At 40.4% G+C, this 26276-nt stretch overlaps 1 protein-coding gene and 1 non-coding gene across 4 annotated transcripts in view; both read left to right on the forward strand.

Moving 5' to 3' along the window:
- The first annotated feature begins 1213 nt into the window (after positions 1–1213).
- ZFR (zinc finger RNA binding protein) overlaps positions 1214–26276 on the forward strand; it is a 46736-nt gene continuing 21673 nt past the window's right edge. For 2 of the 3 annotated variants that reach the window (XM_056324452.1, XM_056324454.1), the window contains exons 1-9: positions 1214–1331; positions 1616–1700; positions 13826–14108; positions 15753–15897; positions 16706–16924; positions 18180–18427; positions 19379–19570; positions 24231–24531; positions 25451–25644. In XM_056324452.1, the coding sequence (XP_056180427.1) occupies positions 1295–1331; positions 1616–1700; positions 13826–14108; positions 15753–15897; positions 16706–16924; positions 18180–18427; positions 19379–19570; positions 24231–24531; positions 25451–25644 (1704 nt within the window). In that variant the 5' untranslated portion in view covers positions 1214–1294. The remainder of the gene's footprint in view (positions 1332–1615; positions 1701–13825; positions 14109–15752; positions 15898–16705; positions 16925–18179; positions 18428–19378; positions 19571–24230; positions 24532–25450; positions 25645–26276) is intronic. The other variant, XM_056324453.1, reaches the window with a different exon arrangement.
- Positions 11100–11236, forward strand: LOC130143182 (small nucleolar RNA SNORA66). The gene has a single exon (XR_008819676.1). It is a non-coding gene; the product is annotated as a small nucleolar RNA SNORA66 (small nucleolar RNA).

Consider the following 26276-nt stretch of genomic DNA (forward strand, 5'->3'; position numbering starts at 1 on the left):
AAATACTTGTAAAATTATCACTTTTTAATTAATCCAGAAGTGTTTATAAGTCTTGTTTAGTTTATAAAAAATGTGTATCCCAGAGCAAAGTACAGATATTAGATGCAAGTATTTAAGGATTTAAGTTTTGCAGTTTTCTGAGCTCTGAGAAGCATCTGCTGCTCAGGGAGAAGGACTGCCTATGAGTTGAACAGTCATAGGGAACAGATGAACTCAGTCACATTGAACTGTAAGTTACTGCACTGGCTGCAGTATGCTGCCCAGTGTTTTTTTGGAGCAATCTGATGGACGCCTGGCGTCTAGAAACTGCAGATGGAAGTGCGCTCTATAGGTGAAGCTTTACCTCATGTGTGCAATAAGCACATATGAGCTACTGCATAATTGGTTTGTAGAAGTGATTCAGCTGTGGTGCCCTGGGGACAGGTCAGACAAGGAGTACATGGCTTTAGTTGGATGACAGCACTGTTGCTCTCCATGTGTGCAGTTGTGGTGGTGCAGCTGGGGGGCCCACATGAATCTAAACCTAGTTTCAAGTTTAGACAGGCCCTTAGGTCTTGCTGTGAACTCTGCATGCATGTACACTAATGGCAGCTGATGCGCTCCAGCACTGTGGTCTTGCAGGAGTGCTGTGTACCTGCTGTGTATGCCAGGCCTCACCTGAGGATGCGTTTGCATGGGAAAGCCGGTAAATGCTGTCAAGTGCAGTATGTGCGTGGCGACAGACACCACGTATGTGGCAGGGGTGGTGGAGAGCTGCTTCACTTGTTTCTTCTTCACTTCTATAACGGTGGTGCATTGTGCCTTTGTAGGCAAGAACGAGAAACCGACCCTGCCTTTACAGAATGAGCCCGCCGGTAGGGGCGCGATGCGGCTGCGGGCGCAGAGCGGGGTGCCATGGAAGGAGGAGGGGGATAAGGGGGGCGGTCCCCTCACAGCGACTCGCCGGGGCGCCTAGGCCTGAGGGGGGAAACTACCGCTCCCGAAAGCCTTTGCGCGCCCGCGCGCCGGAAGGCCCACCCCACCATGGCGGCCGCGGAGTCCAGTGCGCCCTTCAGTGGGCGGGGCTAGGGGCGTGGCCGGGCGCGGGACTACAATGCCCAGCGGCGTCTGGCGTATCCGGCGCCTGCGCACGGTGTTAGTCCGGCCGCACTCCGCCGTTGTCGTCGTACGTGGGTGGGTGGGGGGAAGGGAGAGAGCGCGGCGGCGGCGGTGAGGAGGTGGTGGAGGAGGAGGAGGAGGGTGGGGGGGTGAGAGTTGAGAGTTCAGCCGCCGCTGTCGCTGCTAGCTCGGACTCATGATTCCCATATGCCCGGTAGTTTCGTTCACCTATGGTAAGTAACGGCGCCCAGTCTGTGTGTGTGTGTGCCCGTGCGCGGGGGGAGGGAGGGGATGCGGCCCGCGCGCGGGGCGGGGGAGCGGAGCGGGGCGTGCGCGGGTCCTGAGGTGCCGCCTCTGACCTGGCGCTCGGCGCTCTCTGTCTCTTGTCCGTCTGTCTGTCCCCTCGCCTCCCCCCTTCCCCCGCCTCCTCCTCCCCCCTCCTCCTGCCGGGCCTCCTGTCATGGCCCCGACCGCCGTCGCCGCCGCTGCCGCCGCCTCTCGGTTATCGTCGCCACAGTGCCCAGCCGGCTGGGAGAAGATGCCAAAATGGCCACCGGCAACTACTTTGGATTCACCCATAGCGGGGCTGCTGCCCAGTATAGGTAACGGCCGCGACCCCTCCCTGCCCTGCCCGGCCCCTCCCTCTGCCCGGGCCCGCAGCCCCCCTCTCCCCTCGTCGCCTCCGGTCCCGTGTCCCAGGCCGGAATCTGCCCACCCCCCGCCCTGTGCCGGGCGCCGCTCCTCCGGGATGGCTGTGCCTGGGACCCTCCTGCTTGTCTGCCCCGCCCGCCGGTGTGTTTCCTTATCCTCCTGGTGAGGGCTTCCCTGTATCACCAGTGGTGTGAGGGTGGGGAGGTGGAGCTGGGCACCACGGAGGAGGAGGAGAATCAGCGGCAGCATCAGGTCCCGAGGCCCTTAAATTAAAATGGCCACTTGTAGTCAACACCAGCAGCCAGTTACAGACTGCTGCCCTTGGGCCCTTCTCCTTCAGCTTCAAGGAAGATACGGCTTGCTTCCCAGGTCTTTGCCCCCATTTGTGTTGGTGTGGGAGGACAGAACCCTTTTTGACATAGGTTAGAACCCAGTCTATGGGAGACTGGATGGAAGAGGGAAGAGCTGAATTGCCAGAAGATGCAGGGAACTTAATTCCATTGGATGTCTCTAATATAATTGATGTTTCTGAGAAAGTAGAGAAGGTACTTTCAGGGCCAGGTACCCTTTTAAAAGATTTCCTACCTTGATATGTAAGACCAGGAGTAGGTCTTCTAGTGCTTGGAACCTGTAATTGTACATCTTGCATAGGCACACTGCTGTAAGTCTTTGTATCTTTGTAGTTTTTGTGTGTCCAAATTGTGTATCAGTGTTAAAAAGTAATTGGTAGCACCTATTATCTCACGCTTTCTGAAATTAGATTACTTAATTTGGCAGAAACCATATACAATCAGGAACATCTTCATGTTTTTGACTTGTATTGGAGTAGCACCTTAAAGTACACATTGGAATCTACTTTAAATGTTTTGTTAATCTGTAATAGGAACCTTCCTTGACACCTTGGTCATAGTTAATGGGAAAACCAGAAGAATAAAGGAAATACATGATGGGTTATTAACAAACAAATGCAGATCTATGCTACTGCTAACTGGCTATATAAATTGCCTACCTGACAATAATTTCAGGAATATACAGTTTTATGGAGGTCTTGGGATGACTCCTAATTTCTCTCCATTTTTTCCTGGAAATGGACATAAGGTACATTAAATTTAATTTACTCCAAGGTTTAATAGTTAAAGGAGAGGAAGGATTAAACTTAGTTCATCTTCGGATTCTTACAAGATTAGGTGCTTACAATATGTTTATGTTTTACTACTGAAATTTGGAAGTGAGTTATGGGGTATGAAGGAGATTCTAAAAAGGATTTTCTTTTAAGTAAGCAAATGATCTTTGAGAGAATAATAAACTGAGGTCCATCTTTCTACATTTTTTAAGTGGAGATAGTTTTTTTTAAATTATTACTATTTTTATTGTGGAGCTGAGGTGGTCTCTAGACTCTATGAACCTGAACGACTTGTTTGAAATTTCCTTTTTAATTGCAGTATGAAAACATATAATTGGAATAATGTTGGAGTTTTAAACTTGTGTTCATAGTTACTCCTAAATGTGTTCTTGATAAAATTGAAAACTGATCAGAAGAATCTTTTTTTAATTTGCTATCAGGAGTGCAAGATACTTCATTTGTTATCAGTAAAAGACTCTAATCCTGTAAAAGAAACACACCTCTGAAATTGAAGAGACACAGGAGTCATGTTAAAGCAGGCTTTTCATGAGAATGAACTTAATGTTTTGAGCAGGAAACACAGGAGTCACTTAAAATGTCTAAAAGGGAGTTTAGCTTTGAGAAGCAGAGTTGGCAGGTCCCTGGTAGCTTGTTGAGTGTGCTACAAAATACAGTCCACTCTAGTATATTTGAGAAAGAGATGGTGCTGGCAGGGAAAGATAGTGAAAGACTTAATATTGCAACTAGTCCTCTAAGATTGTTACTAGTATTTGAATGAACAGTTTATAGAATAATAAAATTATTGCATTCTTAGAAACCAGGATAACAGATAAACAAATGGATGTTTATCTGCACGCTTAAAACATAGGTGAGCCTCCTAAATCTGTCAGAAATTCTGGCTACAAGACTAATCTGTAGGTTTTAAAAAAGTGCTGGAAATAGCAAGTTGTTTTGGGAGGGCAAACCAGACACTTGCAGTTGAAGACCTTAGTTCTCTGATATATGCTGTTTAGAAATCCCGGTGCTGTAGTTTTTATAGCAAGTAACAGAAAGTAACACATTATTGGTGACGTTCGTGGGGGTGTTCTCTTGACAAAACGGCTGTAAAAAATTCTGCTGCATAAGGAGAACTTTAGGCTGCAACTTTTACAGGAATCTCAGTCAGTGCTTCCTAGGGATAACATATAGAACAACATCGTGTTGATCTGAGCACTTACTTCACCTAAGCACAAAGAATCTGTGTGATTCTTTTTAGGATACACACCTTTCTCAGAATATCTCAAAGTATTTAACTGTTAAATATTCAGCTGAAGACATGCAGAAACACCACCGCAACCACCATCCCGCTAAACTTTGCATCAGAAAAAAGGCAATAAATAAATAAAGTGATTGGAAGCATTTTTGTTCCTTACAGTGTTGTCACTGCATAAAATATCCTGCTGCCCACCTCATTCAAAATTCTTTGTGTGCACTACCCAGTAATAATGCCATGACTTAATGAGAGAAGCATTAGGCCATGCAAATACCAAATATAGGACATTTCTTTGACTATAGCAATACCTTACAGTTTGTGCCTTCTGCTAGTGGTGGTATTAAGAGCCTAGGGTTATAATCCTGCATGCATTGCAAACTTTGCCTGTTACTTCTTTAAGTAATTGTGTTAATCCTTCTATGTAGGAGCCTGGAATAAATGTGGAATTTGGTGATACTAGCCCTCTCTTTGTGTGTGCATGCTCCATAGGTCACCTGAACTGCTGTGTGTCTATTCAGTGTGAAGTGAACAGCCTCATATCGGCTTGTCTTTCATGTGTGAAGACCATTAGCATTCTTGATTCAGTGCTGGAGAGAGACATAGTTATGCCTTTACGCTAAAGTTGGCTGATTTAAATGTGGGGATGATGATGGAGAGAGATGGGCATTGCGAAATGTTTGGACAGAGAGTGTGCAAATGTGATAGTCTCATTTAATTAACCCTGTGTTAAGATTTTTGTTCCTGTTAAGAAGGTAAGGAGTCTTTTAACTGTCTGAGTTTCATCTTAGTGATGTTCATGTGTGCCCCTGCTCTTTTGAGACAGGCCACAGATGGGAGATTCTTGCGTTGTTAGAAGTGATTTGTTAACTTTGAAATGCCTTCAGGTAGTGTGAATATGACTAAGTCTGGTGAGCCTTCACGGGTAAAGGCAATTTTAGCGGTTTCAAGTCCAGAGCAGACCACAGCGCCTGTGAGTTTACATTAAGTTGCAGTCTTCTAGACAGGCATATCAAAGTGAACTCTTGCAGTTCCAGCAGGTTTGGAATTCAAGTACAGTGTGCAACGTTACAGGAGTTGGAGGCTATAATTGGGTAGTTGGAGGTAGTAACTGGGGAGGAAAGATGCCTCACTAATCAGAGGAGCCTTTGTAGTTTTTAGGAGGGAGGTCTGTCAGCTACTTGAAAACTGCAGCAGATTCATGTCTTTAGGAACCAAGCACCTGGCGGATTTTTTCTGTTAATGGTATAGTTATGTCCTTTGTAGATGCAACCTCAAAACGGATTGATGGTTGTGGGCTTAACTCTGGGGTATTGAATTGCATGTAAAATTTTGTGTGCCACTAAAATGCAACAATGGTAGATTCAAATGTAGTTGCATTATTGGTACTAGAAAAGCAAAGTAGTACCTTAAGACAGGAAATACAGTGTTTTAAGAACTGGATACAGTTTTCCATGCTAGTGAAGTTTCTTTACTTTTAACAAAAGCTTGCCAATTTTAGCATTTTTTCTGTTTACCACCTTCGTTAATGATCTAGATGATGGGGCAGTGTACCCTCAGCAGTTTTGCTCAAGACACAAAACTGAGAGGAGTGGCTGATACGCCAGAGGGTTGCACCGACATCCAGAGAAGAGAGATTTGGATGGGCTGGAGAATTGGGCAGACAGGAACCTCATGAAGTTGAGCAGGAGGAAGTGCAAAGTCCTGTACGCAGGGAGGAACAACCCCATGCACCAATGTGTGCAGGGCGACACCAGCTGGAAAGCAGCTTGGCAGAAAAAACCTGGTGGACACCCAAGCTGAACATGAGCCAGCAACGTGCCCTTGCAGCACAGAAGGTCACTGGCATCCTGGGCTGCATTAGGCAAAGTATTGCCAGCAGGTCAAGGGAGGAGATCCTTCCCCTCCCCCCACAACAGCTCTGGGGAGGCCACACCGAGTCCTGTGTCCAGTCCTGGGCTCCCCAGTACAGCAGAGACGTGGATGTACCGGAGAGTCCAGCAGTGGGCCACAGAGATGATGAAGGGACCGCAGCACCTCTCCTACGAGGAAAGGCTGAGAGAGCTGGGACTGTTTAGCCTAGAGAAGAGAAGGCTGCGTATACGTTATATGTGTGCGCATATATATATATATGCATACAATGTATATAAATACCTGAAGGAAGGGTGCCAAGAGGACAGAGCCAGGCTTTTTTTGGTGTTGTCCAGTGACAGCACCAGAGGCAGTGGGCACAAACCGAGACACGGGATGTTCCCTCTGAGCCTCAGGAAGCACTTTCTTACTGAGAGGGTGACTGAACCCTGGCACAGGCTACCCTGGGAAGTTGTGGAGTCTCCGTCCTTGGAGATCCTAAAAAACTCTCTGGACACTGTCCTGAGCAACTGGCTGCAGGTGGCCCTGCTTGAGTAGCGGGTTGAACCAGATCACCTCCAGAGGTCCCTTCCAACCTCAGCCACTCTTCTGTGATTTTGACAGGGGAAAATGTTTGTAGTTGGTGATTTTTCAGGCAGATGTAAAATCCAAGCTCATTTCTTTTTTTGTCTTGTGTGTTATCATTGTGAATATGGCTGTTGACAAGACTTGAATAAATTCAGTGTTTTGGTAACGAAGAAAGCAGTATAGGTGATGAACTGTCATGTGTTCAGCTGAGTAAAGGGAGGTAGATACAGAGCATATATTGCAACACTTTAGAGTTATATTGTGATACACAGTGAGGAAAATGTTGCAGATTTTGGATTTAAATCAGATCATGAGACTAAAAGTGAAGATTAAGAAAGCAGTAAGGGTATATTGAAAATCTTTGAGGTGAGTTACTGATAGTGTATGGTTAAGCTACCTAGTAGCAATGTGTTCTTTGTTTGTAATGGAAGGATGCATGAATGTTCTTAGAAACAAGGAAGAGAAACTCTGAATTGCTACAAAGAACTATCTTTTCTAGGCCTTACGTAGTTAAACCATAGAATATGTTACTAGGAGCTGCTGAAATTTAACAGAATTCAAGAGGGGATTGCATATTTGCATGCCTTCAGGCCTTTCTTTGGATTAGAGTGAATTGTTTTACAATGTTCTGTTCACAAAATTGTAATAAAGGAAATACTTCTCACTAAAGTTCTGAAAAGATGTATTCAACCTTCATTGAAATTTTATGCCCACAGTGAGTAGCAGGTTCTAGAAAAACAACTAAAGTCACTTCTGAAGTATAACTTACTGTAGTGCGATACTTCATTTCACTGTTTTCTGCTGTTTGTTTTCAAGTATGTTCAGGAGGAAAAAAGCTCACTTAATTGTTGGTTTAAAAATTATTATTACTTTGCTTTTACTTTGCCCAGGTACCATTAACACACTTGAAACTTCATCTGATGAGTTATTCAGGGATCTGAAAAAGAAGCAGATAGTAGTTCTTCTTTCAGTTTTTGTAGAGTTAGGACATACTTGTTTCAGTCTTCATATCTCTGAAAGAAAAAATGCAGAACTGTTTTTTCTGTTCTACTACTAATAGAATAATCTATGAAACTTTGAGAAATGTGGCAGTTAGGTCTTACCAGCTATGCTTTCCTTAATGCTTAAAATCTTCAAATGTTCTTAAAAATTAGAATTCAAGAAATAAGTCTTAATTGGGGGGCAGGGGGGCTGAGTTCAATATATTTGTAGTTTAGAAATTATTTTAAGTGTAGCTTAAATGCGGTGCTAAGCTAGCCTGAAAATTACTTCTTTAAATGAAAAAAAACCCCCATCAAATCAAAACCTGCAAGGAGTATATTTTACTGTATACTCCTTAGTTAGAATAATATAGAATAAATTAGAATAATATGGAATAAGTTAGAAAAATATAGAAATAAATAGAAGTTGTAATTTCTGATGAAGCTTGTAGCTTGGATAGAGGCAGAATTGGTTTTATTCCTGGTCATAATTCTGTATCAATATAACACTCTTCAGAAAACTGAAGCAAAAATATTTAAGATGTTATCCCTCTCTAGGAAGAGAGTTTCCAGTGTTCAGCACCTTAAGCAGAGCTGAAATAGCAGCAGCATTAATGTGTGTGTGCATATGTTGGCTGGTACTACAGAGGTACGCTGGAGATCAGAGTTTTTGTTTTTCTTCAGCTTACATGCACATGAGTTACAATTTGTGTTTTTTAAATAGAATCAGCATGGTGGAAAGCAAGGCTCATAAGGAACCTTTTATGTGCTTCTTCTAGATAAACCTTTTGTGCTATATATCTTCTATTTTCCCCTAAATGTAGTCCTCTGACAATAATTGCTACAGATGCCTTAAGTTTCTTAATGCATGACTTACTCCACAAATATCTTAATGTGGAAAGTAAAATATCTTGCAATCTTAAGTCAGCTGAAGTTATTACTTGGCAAAATAGTGTTGTATTTTCTTGATATTGTTAATGTACAAAAAAGTTTTCTACTTTCAATTCACTTTTTTTACCAATGAAGCCTCAACAGTTTTTTACTAGAAGAGGCCAGTGGCTGGAAATGAAAAAGGGCACGAGCCAAGTGTTCTACAGAGAATTCAGTATTTGTTTCTTAATTGCTCTTAGTTCTCTGTCATTTGGGGGGGATCTATTACAGGGAATCCAGACCTTCTGTCAGTGTTTCTATATAAAAGTAAGTAGCAGGTGAGGGTGTGCTGGTTTTGTCCAGAATAAAGTCAGTTTTCCTCACAGTAGCTGGTATGGGGCTGTGTTTTGGATGGGGATGTTTTAGTTATTGCTGAGCGCGGGATGTTGTAGTTATTGCTGAGCAGTGGTTACCGAGATTCAAGGTCTTTTCTGCCTCTCACAGCAACCTAGCAGCAAGCAGGCTGGAGGTGCACGAAGTTGGAAAGGGGCACAGCTAGGACGGTTGACCCCAACTGACCAAACGGATATTCCATACCATGTGACACAGGCCAAGTGTTTAACAAAAAATACTTTTTCTTGTGCACTGTAATACAATAATTGTGAATAAGGAATTAATTCTCCTAATTTTGAGGTTACTTCAGTAGGATAAGGAAGATGAAGGCAGGCTAGGTGTACACTGGAATGCAAAACTTCTGAATAGGAGCAAGCTTATTTGGGAGGAGGAAGCAAAGAGCATGGGGAAATAGCAATATGCATATAGCAGTTTAAAGCAAATGGAGAGAGACAAAACACATTAGGCAAGATGCTGGAAATGACCTTCTGTAGTTGACTGAAACGTACATCTACAGAACCTGGAGCAGAACAATTGAGTGCAACATGTAGACTGTAAACTAGCCCTGGGTAGGATAGTGAAAATGCAGCAAAATAGAAATCTGAGCTGGAAGATCATCATCGAAATATATGTGGCGTTCCTAGAAAACAGGAATTAGTCAGCTGGGTGGGGAAGCCCTGTTACTATTGTGATCACCTAAAGAAATGTGTGTGGTATGAATAAAATACATTCTTCTTGAATGAAAATTTCTGGTGGAAAAGGTAATGTGATAAGACAGTACAGCAGAGTACCATTTGAAGTTGGCAGGTCCTTCACCCGTAACTTCTTAAATCAAAGGGTGATGTTTATTTTGATAGTAAATCAAAACACTGTAAGAATTGTAATGTGAAGTTATATTGAATTGAATCGTCACAAACTGAGTTTGCCTTATGTAAATGTCTAGAGCTCACTTGCTTTTAAAACTGAAGCTTTTCTAATCTACAGAAAAAATCGAGAATGAGGGTGCTCAGACACTAGGACAGGTTGCCTACAGCAGGTTCACAATCTCCATTCTTAGAGATAATCAGAACCTGACTAGATGAAACCCTGAGAAACCTAATGTAATTTGAAATTAGCTGTGCTTTGAGCACTGGATTAGAACAGATGACCTCCAAATCTTTGTTTCAACCTAAAGTATTCTGTGATTTTTAAGCCTAACCTAGGTAACAAAGCCAGCTGGACCATGTATCTTCTCATATGAAGAGAGCTGGAATTCCTTGAACTGAAAGATGCTAATGAGGATATTAGAATTTATTTTGCAGAAGAGAAGAATTGATCTTCAAAGAAAACTGGCTAAATTACCAGGTCAATGAGCTTCCCTTGTCTGTTGTGTTGCAGTACCTGTTTGCGTGTCCTTAGCCAATAGAACATACAAAGTAATTTGGTTCAACTCTTTCCCACTGTGTTGGGGGATTAAGCTAAACCAAATTACTTTCTTTGTTGTGGTGAAGAACTCGCATGTGGTTTGTTACTGTAGCTTAGCTGACATACTCTGTTTCATTGTTGCTCTATAACTGGATCATGTGCCTAAATCTTTTGGAGTCTTATTTATTGGGACTAAGTTGAAATATATGATGTGGAACAGTATAGGAGATCATTAGTTAAGGTAGAGATTAGTAAGAGAATTGTAGAGAAGGAGCTGGTAGAGGTGGTTAGAATTAGAAGAGTGGTTATCAAATAGGAATAATTGCAGTGGAGCTCCCTGGATATTGGTTCTGAGTCTTACTTAATATTAGTATGGCATGTTGTGATGTTTGATGCAAGGAAATTATTGTCAATACAGAGGTAACTTTACAAGAAGCTGCTGTGAGGAAGCTACACTGGAAAGGAAGTGCTCTTTGGAGCAAAGCAGGTAGCACAGCTGAAACTTCATCTGAAATGATGTGTACAGTTCTTGCCATCTGTAGTGAAAAAGAATAGATAATACTGTGATAGGTGCACAGCTTAACTGCAAGACAGATCAATGGAATAGGTAGTGTGGCAAAGTAACTTAGGAGGAGGTAAGTTCACCTCAGCAAATGTGATGAGGTACTAACTACCAAACAAGGACAAAAACTTGTAAATTAAATTAAGAAGTTGGCACAAAAATATTTTCATGTACATTAATTACAAGAAAATGGATGGTCATCTTAATTTTAAAAGGTATTCAGTAAGACTGTGGGGAGAAAAAGAATGTCATGAACTTAAAGAATATGTTGCTGTAACTAACTTTTAAAAAGGAAGAAGCACTTAGTTATAGAATATTTTTCTTGCAGTCTTGCAAACTCGATCACTAGCTCTGCATGATGTTGCAGAAGCAAGGGGAACAGGTTTGCTAAAATAAACATGGTCATAGAACTGTATTAGCCTTAGAAATCTGATGATTTGGGCTGTTAATTCTATACCATGATAAGGAATTTCAGTTAAAAAATAGTGTAAAAGAAATTAAACTCTCTGTACCAGAATCTTGTTAATAGTCCTGCTGATAATGATCATAATCTCTTCACAATATTAAATACTGGAAACTGTCAGGTAGCTTTAATCATACATATTTTGAGAACAAAAAGGTTTCCTTTAATAAACTTGACTGGCACTGCTAGTTTGTAGTGTATTGTGAGCACTGTATTGTATTTTGTAGTAGTAACTTAAGCACAGTTTCATGAAACTTCGAAGAGCCAAATTAAGGCTTCCTGTACAGGTCCCTTTTCTTTCTCATAGGATCATAGAATGGTTTGGGTTGGAAGGGATCTTAAAGACCTTAAAGAAGGGACACCTTCTGCTAGACCAGGTTGCTCAAAGCCCCATCCAACCCAGCCTTGAACACATCTCTTCCATTTTTATTCCAACCCCTCCAATTTCCCTGTGTATAACTTAAATGGTTTCTGGCACTCAGCTGACTTGTTTTGTAAATTCTAGTGTTTCTGACATGTCTACCATGTTAGAAAATGAGCTGAGCACAAAAAACCCAACTTGTTTTCTGCTAGATTAATGACTTAATCAGTGCACTGAATAGCTTGACAACTAGCAGAACTAGCACCAAGGATGGGATAGGATGGCATAGCCAGGTTTTTTACATGAAAGGAGGAAAAAATGAGGGTGGGGATAGGGTGGAGCAAGGCTTTCCTTGTTGACAATATTGGACTGCTGTCTGTTTTCTCAATTTTATGTGTTTTTAGTAGATACATAAAATGGTAATTACCTCACAATTTTTGCATTTCTGTACTGTTAGTTATGTAGATAATGTGCCCTAATTTTATAGACCATCACTCACTTCTACTGTCATAAAATAATCTTCCTGAATTGTCTGATGGAGTCCAATTTCTCACCTTAAACTGACAAAACAGAGAATCTTCGTGTGTATGTCAAGTAGGAGGAATTTTTCCAAGCAATAGTGAGAGCTACACCAAAGAGTTTTAGTCTTTTCCTTCTACTGTTATGCTAAAAAATTGAAAATAGAACGAAACATAGTGGTGAGTACAACTCACAACTGAAATAAATTTGAATGTGCAAGTGGTCTTTTAAGGAATTAGGTGCCTACAGTGGGAATAAGGTGGAGTCCAGGTGTGGAAGTCCAATAATAATAAAATTACTGTTTCTGGTGTGAGAATTTTTTTTTTTAATTCAGCGACGTTAATGGGTTCTGCTGTAATTAAAATTACAAAATCAGTTTTTCTAAAAATAAATAAAAAATACTAAGCACAAGGGAGTTATGCTAATATCTTTTGCAAAAATAATATAGTACATGTAGTTAAAAAGGTGCTTTGTTTCTGGTAGTTATATCAGAGACAATATCTCAGACTTTAGGAGAAAATATTAGCATAACCATATGCAGTTCATTGTGCCAGTGAGTATGTTTGCTTCAAGTGAGATTTCATTTTTATTTGGTTTCTACTTTCTTCTGAAAAATAGGGGATACTACCTCCTTGATAGGCATAGAGTTGGTTTTGAATTATCTTTTAATAGTGCTATGGACATGTGAAACCCTATAGAGATTCTTAAGTACTATTGAACAACAGTGCGGAAAGTATACTGAAAAATTGAATCCCTGCTTCATTTAATTGTTCCAGATAGTGATATTTTGCCTTGTTCATTTTGATTAAAAATCAAAGTAACTATTCTAAGCTTCTAATCATAATGCACAGTTACACATCAATATAGAACGATAGTACTAGTGTCTGTTCAACTAATTAAGGTTTTGAAGCCATGGGTTTTTATTTCTGCTTGTTTTACTCATTCTTAGGAAACAGCCACATACTGATGTCCTACCTGCAAATTTTAGAGAGGCAGATTAGTCTCAGCATGTGCCTGGAAGATTGCCAGAGCTCTGGTAGCAGTCTTCTTGCTTGATCTCACTGTCCTTTTGATTGCTTCATGTTGTGAGGCAGTGGAGTTTTGTACATGCGAGTGGGGCCAGCTTTGTAATTCTAAACTTTTTTTTGGGAGAGGTTCAGCATTGGAGGTGTGTATTTAGTATCTGCCTTAAATGTAAGAATTCTGAGCTAATTTTCATGGAAGACTTTATATCTTATTGCTTTAATATGTTTTATTGAAAAACTTCATGCAAGTGCAGGTCAGTCGTGAGCTCTCGCAGAAAAGTAGTGTTTCTTAATATAACAGGGATGTTAGTTTTGTTGGAAGAACTACTAAACCATTTTAAAACTTGTCAGTCATGAAAAGATAAGTTTAAGGCTTTTGTATTATTTTGAATGAAAGACTTGTGTTCTTCTGCTTGAAAAAAACCCACACAAATCTGCCCCTTGCTAAGAAGGTCATCACCTGCATGATACGTGTTCCTCCACAGAAATGTCTAACATTATAACAGCCTTTTTAATGGGTGTGGAAGAGAGGTGTTAAGAGCCATTGAAGTGTATGCATAGGTAGATCGCTGTTCCAGGTCTCTTTATAGAACAGACAAGTATTAATCAGCTCTGGGATTTTGAAATGTGTAGGCATTAGCTTTGAATGTGGATTAATCTAATTACTTGCTGCCTTTTTCCAATGTAGCCAGCAGCCAGCTTCAGGTGTAGCGTACTCCCATCCAACTACAGTTGCCAGCTACACTGTCCACCAGGCACCCGTCGCTGCGCACACGGTTACTGCAGCGTATGCTCCAGCAGCAGCTACAGTTGCAGTAGCCAGGCCTGCTCCAGTAGCTGTTGCAGCTGCTGCAACAGCTGCTGCATATGGAGGCTATCCTACAGCGCACTCAGCTACAGACTATGGTTATACGCAGAGGCAGCAAGAAGCTCCACCACCACCACCTCCTGTCACTACACAGAATTACCAGGTGGGTTCCAAAATAATTACTTCTGTTGTATGATTTTTAAATGACCTGTTAAAATGAGGCAGCCTGTTTGGGTAAGAGAATGTGATGATATTTGCATTTTTTTCTTCTAGGAATTGCAGTTTGAGTACAACTCCAATAACTTAGTAGCAAAACCTCATAGAATGTGAAGTGACTGCAGTGTGATATGGCCCATGTAGAGGAATGTCAGCACTACTACTGCAGAAACTTAAGATTTCAGATGTTTACATAATAAGCAGTGAAGGGATGTTTACCTCCAAGTGATTTTGTGAAACTACTGCTGAAAAGAGCAGTAGTGTCTTGTCTCAGCTAGCTTGAATGTTTGAGTGGCATGTGGTAAACTGGGTCATGGAACTGATGTAGCTGAAAAAAACTGTCCCATTAAAAATTTTCGGTGGAGGTGGAAATAGTTCCCTTGTCAGATTCCTGGGTGCCGCAGGAGTTCTAGTGCCAAACACGGGGCTAGGAGATTGCCCTAGAAGAGGAACTACCCGTTTTATGGGTTTGGGTACCTTTTGTGAGATCATTGCCTAACCTCATGTGGCTACAGGTTTCTACAAAAGGGAATTGTTTGTTTTCATCTTTGATGTTGCAATAGTATGTGTTGTGTAACGGTTTTTTAACCTTCTAGTCCTAAGGTTATCAAGGCAACATCTAAATTCTAATTGGTATTCTAGTTTGTTTAAAAGGACTGTACTGTTGCTGCATGTTCTCAGTTCTTTTGTACAGAGGTTATGATTTGTTACATGTGGTAATTAATCATAACATAGGAGAATTTCTAGTAGCATGTGTACTCATAATTATGAGGTCAGTTAGTAGATGCATTCGGATAGAAAAGAGTACACTAAATAAGAATAGTTTCAGTTTACACAGGTTGGATGGAAAAGAGATTTTGTAATTTTATACATTAATCCATTTTAGCTATATGCTTTACTTCCCCTCAGTTGATCACCTCCTTATACTTTACCATAAATATGGTGAGGATGAGAGAATATATGTACATACATACATACAGTGGCTTCCTGGCCCTGCCATTCTAAGCTTAGTAGCAATCTCCTGAGTTATAAAGGTGTTGAATGGGCTACTTGCTTTGCCATTATAGACTAGATATAGTTCCCTAATGGACTAGTTGATACACCAAAAAGTAAAGAAGTCTTTAATTCATACTCTAAAAATTTAACCATAAAAGTATTGTTAATGATGGGATTTTTAAAGCCAATAGAGCGTCATGTTTGTAAACTTGTGAATTTATTATGGTGTTTTTTCACTTCATATTTTACAGAAGTGTAATTTGATACAGTCATCATGAAAAACTAGTGAAAGTAGTTGCTTTTCAGCAACAAAAATAATTTGTAGCGAAAGTGATTTAATAGCATGAGGTTAATTACTGTATCAAGTCTGAAAAAGACCATCAGAGTTGTTTTCAGGCCTGAAGTATCTATAAATGTAAATCTAATTTCTTTAATACATTTATTTGTATATATTGTATCTGTAAGTATGTGATTTAAACTGCTTTAGTTGACCAGAAGAAAATACATTGTTTCTTTGACTCTGCTAATGACTGCTATTACTCCAGATACATACTTAAAGGAGAAATTTGCTGGGTTTTCCTTTTTGAATTTTTAGGATTCCTATTCTTATGTTCGATCTACCGCCCCAGCTGTAGCTTATGACAGCAAGCAATACTATCAACAGCCAACAGCAACTGCAGCAGCTGTGGCTGCTGCTGCCCAGCCTCAACCTTCAGTAGCTGAATCATACTACCAGACAGGTAGGTGACACGATTCAAACTGCTGTCATTATACACAGTCAGTGTATACTTCAATACCTTAAAAATAAGTTTTTTGAATATTTCACATTATCCAGATTTTTTTTTAGTTTTGTCATGTAATCTCTGTCAATATATAGAGAAATTCACTGCACCTAGAACTTGAACATTATTGTGACGCTGCTATAAGTAGCTGTCTCTGAGGTTTGGATTATTATTAAATACACTCAAAACATACTTCTAGTCAGCCTTCTTGATGATTTGTTTAGAAACCTTGCTGAAGGACGTTTAGATAGTCAATGGTGGGTTCAGATGATAACTTCATTAGACTTTTTTTAATTCTTTATTTACTTTATGTAGTTCTTTAATTATGATTGCTACAAAGCAAAAATCCTATTTACTTTTTTTACTTTAATTAGAACTAATAAGAAAGTTCAGGTGTACTTTGGTTTAGTGTACTCTAATAAAACCGTTGAATGAGAAGGTTGCTTAAAAACCTGGCAGCACAGTTTAAACAAATCTGAGGCTTACTAGTGTGAGCTGTGACATGATTAAACAGTTGTGTGATACATGGCACACAATGCATAATCATGACTGAAGAAAAAAACACACCAAAACCCCAAAAAGAACCCCAAACCCCACAAAACCAACCACAACACAAAAAACCAAAGCCAATCAAAAAACCAAAACAAAACCCACTTGTTATGCATTTATTCCCCAGCATATTGTTAAGGATCACTTAATATGGTTTGCATTTCAGTCAACTAAAACATGTCAATGATTGTATACTTCTATTTTCTGTCCTAATTAGCTCCAAAAGCAGGATATAGCCAAGGGGCAACTCAGTATACCCAAGCTCAGCAAACACGACAAGTGACAGCTATAAAACCTGCAACCCCAAGTCCAGCAACAACTACATTTTCTATATATCCGGTATCCTCTACTGTGCAGCCAGTGGCAGCTGCAGCTACTGTTGTTCCATCCTATACTCAAAGTGCAACATACAGTACAACAGCGGTTACTTACTCTGGTAAGAATTTTGCATATTATGCTGCTGGGATCTTTGCAGTTGCTACAGGAGAGGCTTTAAATACTCAGAATTTTAGCAGTTCTTTTTCAGTAATGTCATAGTCTATGGAGAATTATCAACCAGTCAAATCGTAATGGCAAAATATTTTGCTGTACCTTTAAAAGAGGTTTGGTGTTTGTGTATGCCTATTTTGTTACATATGAGAATATATAAAGCATTGGCATTGCTGCATTGCACAGTGTTTTGTGACTTACTGTTAAGGTTTGGAAAGAAAAGATGGGGGATAGAAAAAAAATAAGCAAACACACAGACACAGATATTGCCCAGGGAAACTGGAAGGGAGCATGCTGCCATCAAACAGCAATTACAGAGACAGGGAGGAGCTGTTCAATATGAATCTTGTAAGTTTGAGCTGTCTTGACTCAACGTGGGAGGAGAATGGGTGCTGAAAAAAAGACTTTGCTTCAAATGTTAGAAATCTGAAAAGTAGTTAAAGACAGATGTTAACTTTATGGCCAGATGATAAATCGACTGGTGTATTATAGCTACCTTGAACTCTGTTTTGTTTTGTTTTCTGTTTAAAAGGGATTTTAAGACTTCTTTGAGACAGAGCCTGATCAGAGGATTTAAATAGTTGAACCAGTAGATTAGAAATTTTATGGGAAAACTGGCTTAGAGGCATGAAAGCCCAGTTTCCTTCATTTATTCAGCTTTGATATTAGAAATCAAGGACTGCATAGCCAAGTTTTAGCAGGAAAGCAGCTTCTCTGCCCTAAAACAAATTAAGTCATTGAAATAGAATGTAAGTGCACTAGCCATTCTGTCTTCATATTTTTTTCCCCTTCTCTACATAATGTCTGTCCTCCTTGACATTTGGAAACTTGAACAGTAAATCTGGTTCTAGAAGACCGCTTACTTCAAGCGGCCTTTGATAAATCTTTTGTTATACCATACTCAGTCTAACCAGATGTACCAGGAAATTTTACATACACTTTTGCGATGCTTTGATATATCTAACATAACTGTGTGTCTGCAAAGATGTCTAAAATCAAATACATTCCTGATACAATTGGTAGCTATATATGTGTACTATGAAACATCAAGAAAAATTCAGGTTGCCTAACGATCTCAATAATTCATGTATGTTCTGGCCTGCCCCCCAAATTCTATTATGCAACATGTTTTGCATTAGTATATTATGTAATTGATACATGATGTACAGTGTGGTAACATATATTTTATTTTGATTTTTGAGGTACCTCTTATTCTGGCTATGAAGCTGCGGTGTATTCAGCTGCATCGTCCTATTACCAGCAGCAGCAGCAGCAACAGAAACAAGCAGCAGCAGCTGCTGCTGCTGCTGCTGCAACAGCTGCTTGGACAGGGACCACCTTTACTAAAAAGGCACCATTCCAAAATAAGCAACTGAAACCAAAACAACCTCCCAAACCGCCCCAGATCCACTACTGTGATGTTTGTAAGATCAGCTGTGCTGGACCACAGGTACCTATAATATGTAATATCCTGTCATACACTTCAGTCATAATCTCTTCAACTAAAAATCTGACTGCTTTAACAGTATTTATTAATTAGTAAAGGCCTTATTCTGTACTTCTGTTAAAGGAATAATTAAATGAAAATGTGTGCTATTGTAGAAAGAGTTCCTATGAGAAGATATATCTTTTAGATTTTGAATGTGGCTTGCTTTTTTAACATAGCAAACTTCTTAAAAAATACTTTTTTTTCAGAACTATGGAATTACATACATTTTTGTGAACTGTAAGCCTGAAAGTTTATTCTTCATAGTATTCCAGCATCCCAGTTTAGTTTCACAGTGGGTACAAGTGTGTACAAAGTAGATAACCAATTCTTGCGAAGTGTTGACGTGTGTCTGGCTAAACAGTTCTTGCTATTTGGGTAAACTTGTTATTTCCCACCCTGTCTGCTCTCTGGATTGCTAGTGTTGGTATAGGAAGAAATACCAACTTCTGCATTTCACTTTCAGCACCGCTTTATTTATGCACCACCACCTTTTGAATTTTCTTTTTTAGTTCTCTCAATACACTTGATCATTGTGGTCTTGTAGTTTGAGGAAAATTCAAAATCAGGAATAACAGAATGCAATGCGGAAAACCGCAGTTTTCCAATCATATCAAGTTTTCAGTGGTACTATCTGTTGACCAGTGCTTGATGAAATGAGAATTAGAGGAGAAGAGCCCATATTGTATTACCTAAAAGTGGCATCCTGGTAATGGTGAAGAGAATTTCTTCACCTTAGAAGTAGCATGCTATTAATGGCTTTAGAGCATGTCATATGGAAGAAATGTTCAATGTAGGAAGTGTTTCTTATACAAAGCATGTGTGTTATACTATGTTCTGTATTACATATATTCACATGAATGATGAAGCAGGACCAAGACAGCTTTTTTGTGTGTGTATTGTTTATTTAAACAGACTTACAAAGAACACCTAGAAGGCCAGAAACACAAAAAGAAAGAAGCAGCATTAAAAGCTTCCCAGAACACCAGTAGCAGCAGCACTTCTGCTCGTGGAACTCAGAATCAGTTGCGCTGTGAACTTTGTGATGTGTCTTGTACAGGGGCAGATGCTTATGCTGCCCACATCCGTGGAGCCAAGCATCAGAAAGTAAGAGTTCTCTCTTGTTCTTATTTTACAAGTGATTTCTGTGTTTCTTCCATTGTTTTTTCTTATGTTAGAGAGGAGAAGATACAGATATGTAGAAACAACAGAATTTGAATTGTTTTGTTTACAGATGTTTAATTCTGCTTTTTGTTTCAAACTTGTCTTTAAGCTTACTGTTAGAATGGCCTTGCTGGGAGAAAGGGGGAAAAATACTGCCATGGCATCAATGAGAAGAGTGTGTTTTGGGGAAAGTATGTAAACTGTAGGAAGAAGATGTGGGATAAGATGGGGAAAAGAGTCCATGAGGACATGGTAGTAGTACGCTTGTACCTCCTAACTGTTTTCAGTGCTTTTCTTGGCATTAATCTTACTCATCTAGTGCTGTGAAGCTTTCAGTGCACTTTGAAACACTGTAAGCTGAGTCAGTGCCAAGCGGGACACATCACTCCTTGGTATGTCTTGTGAAGAAGACTGGCATATGAGAGCAAGGAATGATGTCCTGTAGTAGATTTATAATGAGTATGTTTGGGGGTTTTTTGGTTAGCATGTTTTCCTTAATGTTTGAGTGCTTTTAGGTGGGCATTCTGGAATAAAGACTGTAAGCTGCTCTGTGAATGTGACCTGTGTTTTAAATTTGGCCATGCAATAGTAAATGGAATGCCAGCGTAAAATGTGTGTTTAGATATTGCAGATTTTCCTCATAACTCTGGAAATATTAGTGTCAGTAACAAATACAGTGTTAATATTCAGCTTTTATAGCTCTTTGCATCTCAGAACACTGTGCAAAGTTGCGGGGACGCAGCTTGATGCAAGCAAATGTCAATTTATTGTACAGAAGCACAAGTTTGTATACACTTTCAGAAGCTGCGCGTTTTAAACAGATTGGTTCTTGAAGCTAAGCCTTGCATACTAGGCAATCCCTGATTGGTGGTTAACTACCATCAATTAACAGCAAGCTGTTACCTTTCCTTGGCGCCATCCTTGGCACCATCCTTGGCACCATCCTTGGCACCATCCGTCTCCCACTCCCCTGTGCTCTGTAAAGGTGTCTCATCATGTTAATTGTTGTCTAGACAAGCTCGAGCACATTCCCCTCAGCTAACTGATTGCCATGCATGGTCCTAGTTTCCAGCCCGCTCCTGCATCTGCCCCTTCCTGTTGCACAAAAAGAACCTTTGAAACCGAACGAGTAAAAACAAGGTATAAGTAATAGAACAAATAAAAAAAGCAACTAAGACATATTATCAGTGTCAAAACCCACTGTCTCTGTTCCGTACAATTTTACAATTTCCCCTTTTTGTTTTTGAACGGCTAGTACCAGGCTTGCCATGTTCTGCAGGGCCCTTGCAAACATGACAGCAACCAAGGTAATAGCAAACAAACAATACTGCCAATTGAGTGAATGGATGCCAAAAAGGCTGAAATTTTCTCAGATTTTGATAACATGTTGCTGCAATGGGGTGCCTAAAATCCACGCAGCACATACCGTCAAAATCCTCACAGCCATGTCCTTGAACCAACAGCAAAAAGCAGTGGCAATTTTGACTCACATTCTTAACTGCCTACCAAACAAGGTGATTTAACTCTTTAATGCTTTCCCTGCTGTTACTCTGGATAAGAGAAGAACTGCTGCGACACGTTCCCATCATAGCCTCCTACTACATTAGCATCTACAGAAAGACAATTATCGACATTCAAAGTGTAAACAATATCAGCTTCTTTTGGATTAACATTATACATAGGTGGAAGGGCACACCAAACAAGAACTGGTTCAGTCAAAAAGTTTGAAACATCGCATGCCTTCTCTGAACATACCTCTGGGGTCATTCCCTTCATTCCCTCTCTTTTTTATGCAAAGAGAAACACTTTTACCATAACAGAGAAGCCCCTATTTACATCTCTGAGCCCCTGTATGCTGCACCAGGCTCAGGGCAGAAATCATTCATGTAGTTACATAACTATATATCTCTACAAGCATGCAGACACCTATTAAACACTAGCTAACAATGTTTATCTTTCCTAGTCTCCTTCACAATGCCTAGCTGTTCTCTCATTATGAATCCTCCCTTCCCGCACTGCTTTGCTTAACTCTTTAACAGCCTCGTATTGCACAGGCTGCCACTCTCAAGGTTGATTTGTCTGACAAAATACTGAACGTGCCATAGCAACTCCCAAAACCCATCACTTAAGTGCTTCCCACTTGCATTCCTGCCACCAATCCCTCAGACCCCCTTTCACCCTCCCCAAAAATACAATCAATGCATCAGGAGAGACAAGGGGGTGGGGGAAAGGTCTAGCTCCTTTTCCAGATCTATAGGACCTGGATCAAAAGGTTTATCAGTGTTAATGAAATCATTGTCCAAGTTGTCCTGTTCCCGTGCTTGGTCCTGTGTTGTGAGGGTCGCTGCAATCAGCGACAGAAGCTTTGGCGGCAGAGGAGATGTGGACAGAATCGCCATTGCTGACGGTGTCTTGAGAAGAGTCGTGCTGTTGGTGGAATTTACAGCTTCAAAGTCTTAGAGTTTCTTGGCTGCTCACCTGTCTCAATGCAGGTTGTCCGCCTGGTGCGGCCAGCCAGACGATCGTTCAGCCAAGCCGTCTCCTCCGGAACACAGCCCTCTTCCACGAGCTGTCTTTTTTCCGTCCTTATTCTTCCAAGGCTTCGGAACACCACCATAGGGGTCACCATTTGAGGAGACTGAGGCACGGACTCCCTGATCTGACTAGAAGACCCTTCATGAGTCCATATACGTCTCTTTCTGGGGATGAAGCCTGATTCCCCGTTACGGATTTCCCACAGCTCACCTCTCAACTCCGGAGGGATTTCAGGCCGGCTCCCACTCCCTTTCAGCAGATCATTCAAAGTTCTGTGGTATTCGCTGCATGTCGCTCAGATAGGCGATTCAAGAGCCCTTCACGTCAGATCCTTAAACGCATCACGTCGGGGTCACCAATTTGCGGCGAATGAAGAGACGGGACGCAGCTTGATGCAAGCAAATGTCAATTTATTGTACAGAAGCACGAGTTTATATACACTTTCAGAAGCTGCGCGTTTTAAACAGATTGGTTCTTGAAGCTAAGCCTTGCATACTAGGCAATCCCTGATTGGTGGTTAACTACCATCAATTAACAGCAAGGTGTTACCTTTCCTTGGATGGCGCCATCCGTCTCCCACTCCCCTGTGCTCTGTAAAGATGTCTCATCATGTTAATTGTTGTCTAGACAAGCTCGAGCACATTCCCCTCAGCTAACTGATCGCCACGCATGGTCCTAATTGCCAGCCCGCTCCTGCACAAAGTGGCATCAGTAACATTGTTCCTATTAAAATTAATAAATCTTGTAGCAAATTTAAAACATTTTTTCCACAAGAGCAAAAACTATAATTCAGATAGATTTGGCTAGTGTTCTTTCTTTCATTAATAAGTTGAGGCATCGCATTTTTAGATTGTGCCCTGTAACTCCATAGGTGTATGGAGTATAGTGGATATTATCTTTATATATTTGGATGTAGCTTTCTTTTCCTCATAGTTTCTAACCACTACTAATGTAAGTTGTAATCAGTGTAAAAATGAAATCTCCAAGAACTCTTTATTTCTGCGGTACACTGAAGAATCTTGTGCCCTCTACTGGGAAAAAAGTAATTCTGAAGAGTTGCTTGAACTTACAGTATTGTGTGACACTAATATGTGTGTATTCTGATGGGGAACATTCTTTAAAAAGTAGGAACAAAAACCTGAAAAGTGTATGTATACAGTTGTGTGCATATCTTGATAGTGTACATGTGTTTGCATTAAAGGCATGTCTTGCAGATTTGTAGGTTTTTTACTACTATTTTTGAAACCTAGTCTTTAGTTTTGATTTTGCTTATTTTATTCTTACGGACTACCTGCACTACTTTTTCAGGTGTGATGGTCAGCTGTCACCAAAAAGTAATAGTATTCTATCTCCAGCTTGCTATGAAAGCTTATTAAGAAGCTTATTGCTTCTTAAGAATAAGCATGTACCTCTTTACTTTCTGTGCAATACTAAAGAGCTCTGAAATATACCTCTCACATCGTCCTTAACTGTCTCTGCAGATGTGCTTTTCTTTAACTAAAAACAAACAAACAAACAAAACAAAACACTTTTGCCTAAAGAATCTCTTCAGTTTGCTATTTAACCTGGCAATTCTTTCAGTATGAATACTCTTAAAATGTGATGATCAAAAGAGACAGTGTTGTTGAATCTGAATTAAATAACTTACAAGTATTATTTGGAACCAAAGTAGTTTGATATACTACAGTTTTGAGGGGAGAATAAAAAGCAACCATGCAACAAAACAGTCACGTTGAAACAGTTGGAGCAGAATGCATCCTGAGTTGTACTGGCTTATGAATTTGTTGGCTTTCTGTTCTCATCTACACTGTTTTTGGAGTAAATATCTGAATTTCTAGTGGAAATAAGCAATGTGAGATAATTATTAACTATTTCCTTGTTACAGATTACAAGAGTTTTTACGCGCCCATCAGGGGCTTTTTGCCAAGATCACTTTTCATAAAGAAGCAAGAGCTACCTTATTAGTTACATTGATTTTTTTAGTTATTGATGTTTGTGTTACATCATTTTCTATAGTTATCTCAAGGAGATCATATAACGAATTTTGAATTTCTCTGCATTCTTACAGGTAGTAAAGTTGCACACAAAACTTGGCAAACCCATTCCTTCAACTGAGCCAAATGTGGTTACCCAGGCTACTTCCTCAACAGCCACATCTGCTTCCAAACCAACTGCCTCTGCTTCAAATATAGCAACTAGCAGCAGTACTGTGAACTCCTCTGTTGCGTCCTCTGCAGTGAAAATTCTTACTCCCACGGCAAACACACCACTTAACACTGCATCCAACAACAAAACATCTTCAACCGCTGCTAATATACCTGTAAAGAAAATATCTACACCGAAAATAAACTTTGTTGGCAAGTACAGAAGTCAGTCTTTATTTTGAAACCTAACCTATTCTATATTTTTTTTAAACTTAGTGCAGCAAATACAAATTTATTTAGTTAACTTTATGCATGAGTAACTGTTGTGTTTAAGAGAATTACTGATATGTGAAAGTAAGAATATATACGGAAGTTTTGCTTCAAAATTTTTGGTGTTTTCTGCCCAGTTGTCTCCACCTGACCTTTCCTGGAGGCTTCTGCAGCCTTCATAAGAAGCCCACCTTGGTTTCTTATGTAGTAGGTGATGGAGTACTGCAGTTTATAGTCCAGTTGGTCGTAATTTCAGTTCACAGCTTGAGCTGTCAAGGCAACCTGCAGCAGGTTGGCAGTTGATAACTGGGCAACTGAAACATCCTTGTAACAGTGGAAATCTAGTAGTGGAAATGTTTGAAATGAGTATGACAGATGTTTAGAGATGGGAAGCAGCTGTTCCACAATAAGCTATCAGGCTCTTGAAGGAAAGATCTATGCAGTTGCAACATTGAGGATACACTACCTTTGCTAGTACAAACATTATAAGGTTTTGAATTACTTTTTTGGATCCAGTTAAAAATCTGATGACAAAAAAGAGATTATTAAAATGTGTTTGCTGAATTGTTCCTGTTCAGCCCTATCTCTTCTGAAAAAGCATGAAAATTACTTAGGAACATTGCAATGGTATAAAGGAAAGGGTTTTTTTGCTAAAATAAAACATTGTGTTTAAATAACTTCAATGTTGTTAAACTTACTTTTAACAATATTTTAATTGTATTTAAAATATGGTTAAGTTTTAACTAATTTTAGAGGACTGAGAATGCTTTGGCCAGAACACAGGTATTTGCAAATAAAGTCTTCAGTTTGCACATCATATGTAATCACATTCTCATTTTATGAAAGTTAATGATTTAACTTTTTTGATTTGTAGGTGGCAATAAGCTTCAGACAACGGGAAGTAAACTGGAAGAAATGAAATCAGCTGAAAGTGTTAAAACAGCTCCTGCTACTACAGTGCAAGCACAGGAAGTGAAATCAGACACAGCAGCTGAACCAGTGACTCCCACAACTCTTGCTGCTTTGCAAAGTGATGTCCAGCCAGTGGGCCATGACTATGTGGAGGAGGTAATGATAAGAAAATGTGTATTATTTTTAAACTATTTTATTGGAAATTTGTTCAACATGAAACAATCACAGAAGAGTGGCTGAGGTTGGAAGGGACCTCTGGAGGTGATCTGGTTCAACCCGCTACTCAAGCAGGGCCACCTGCAGCCAGTTGCTCAGGACAGTGTCCAGAGAGTTTTTTAGGATCTCCAAGGACGGAGACTCCACAACTTCCCAGGGTAGCCTGTGCCAGGGTTCAGTCACCCTCTCAGTAAGAAAGTGCTTCCTGAGGCTCAGAGGGAACATCCCGTGTCTCGGTTTGTGCCCACTGCCTCTGGTGCTGTCACTGGACAACACCAAAAAAAGCCTGGCTCTGTCCTCTTGGCACCCTTCCTTCAGGTATTTATATACATTGTATGCATATATATATATATGCGCACACATATAACGTATACGCAGCCTTCTCTTCTCTAGGCTAAACAGTCCCAGCTCTCTCAGCCTTTCCTCGTAGGAGAGGTGCTGCGGTCCCTTCATCATCTCTGTGGCCCACTGCTGGACTCTCCGGTACATCCACGTCTCTGCTGTACTGGGGAGCCCAGGACTGGACACAGGACTCGGTGTGGCCTCCCCAGAGCTGTTGTGGGGGGAGGGGA

Source organism: Falco biarmicus, chromosome Z (assembly GCF_023638135.1).
Source record: "Falco biarmicus isolate bFalBia1 chromosome Z, bFalBia1.pri, whole genome shotgun sequence".
In the NCBI taxonomy this organism is placed as follows: domain Eukaryota; kingdom Metazoa; phylum Chordata; class Aves; order Falconiformes; family Falconidae; genus Falco; species Falco biarmicus.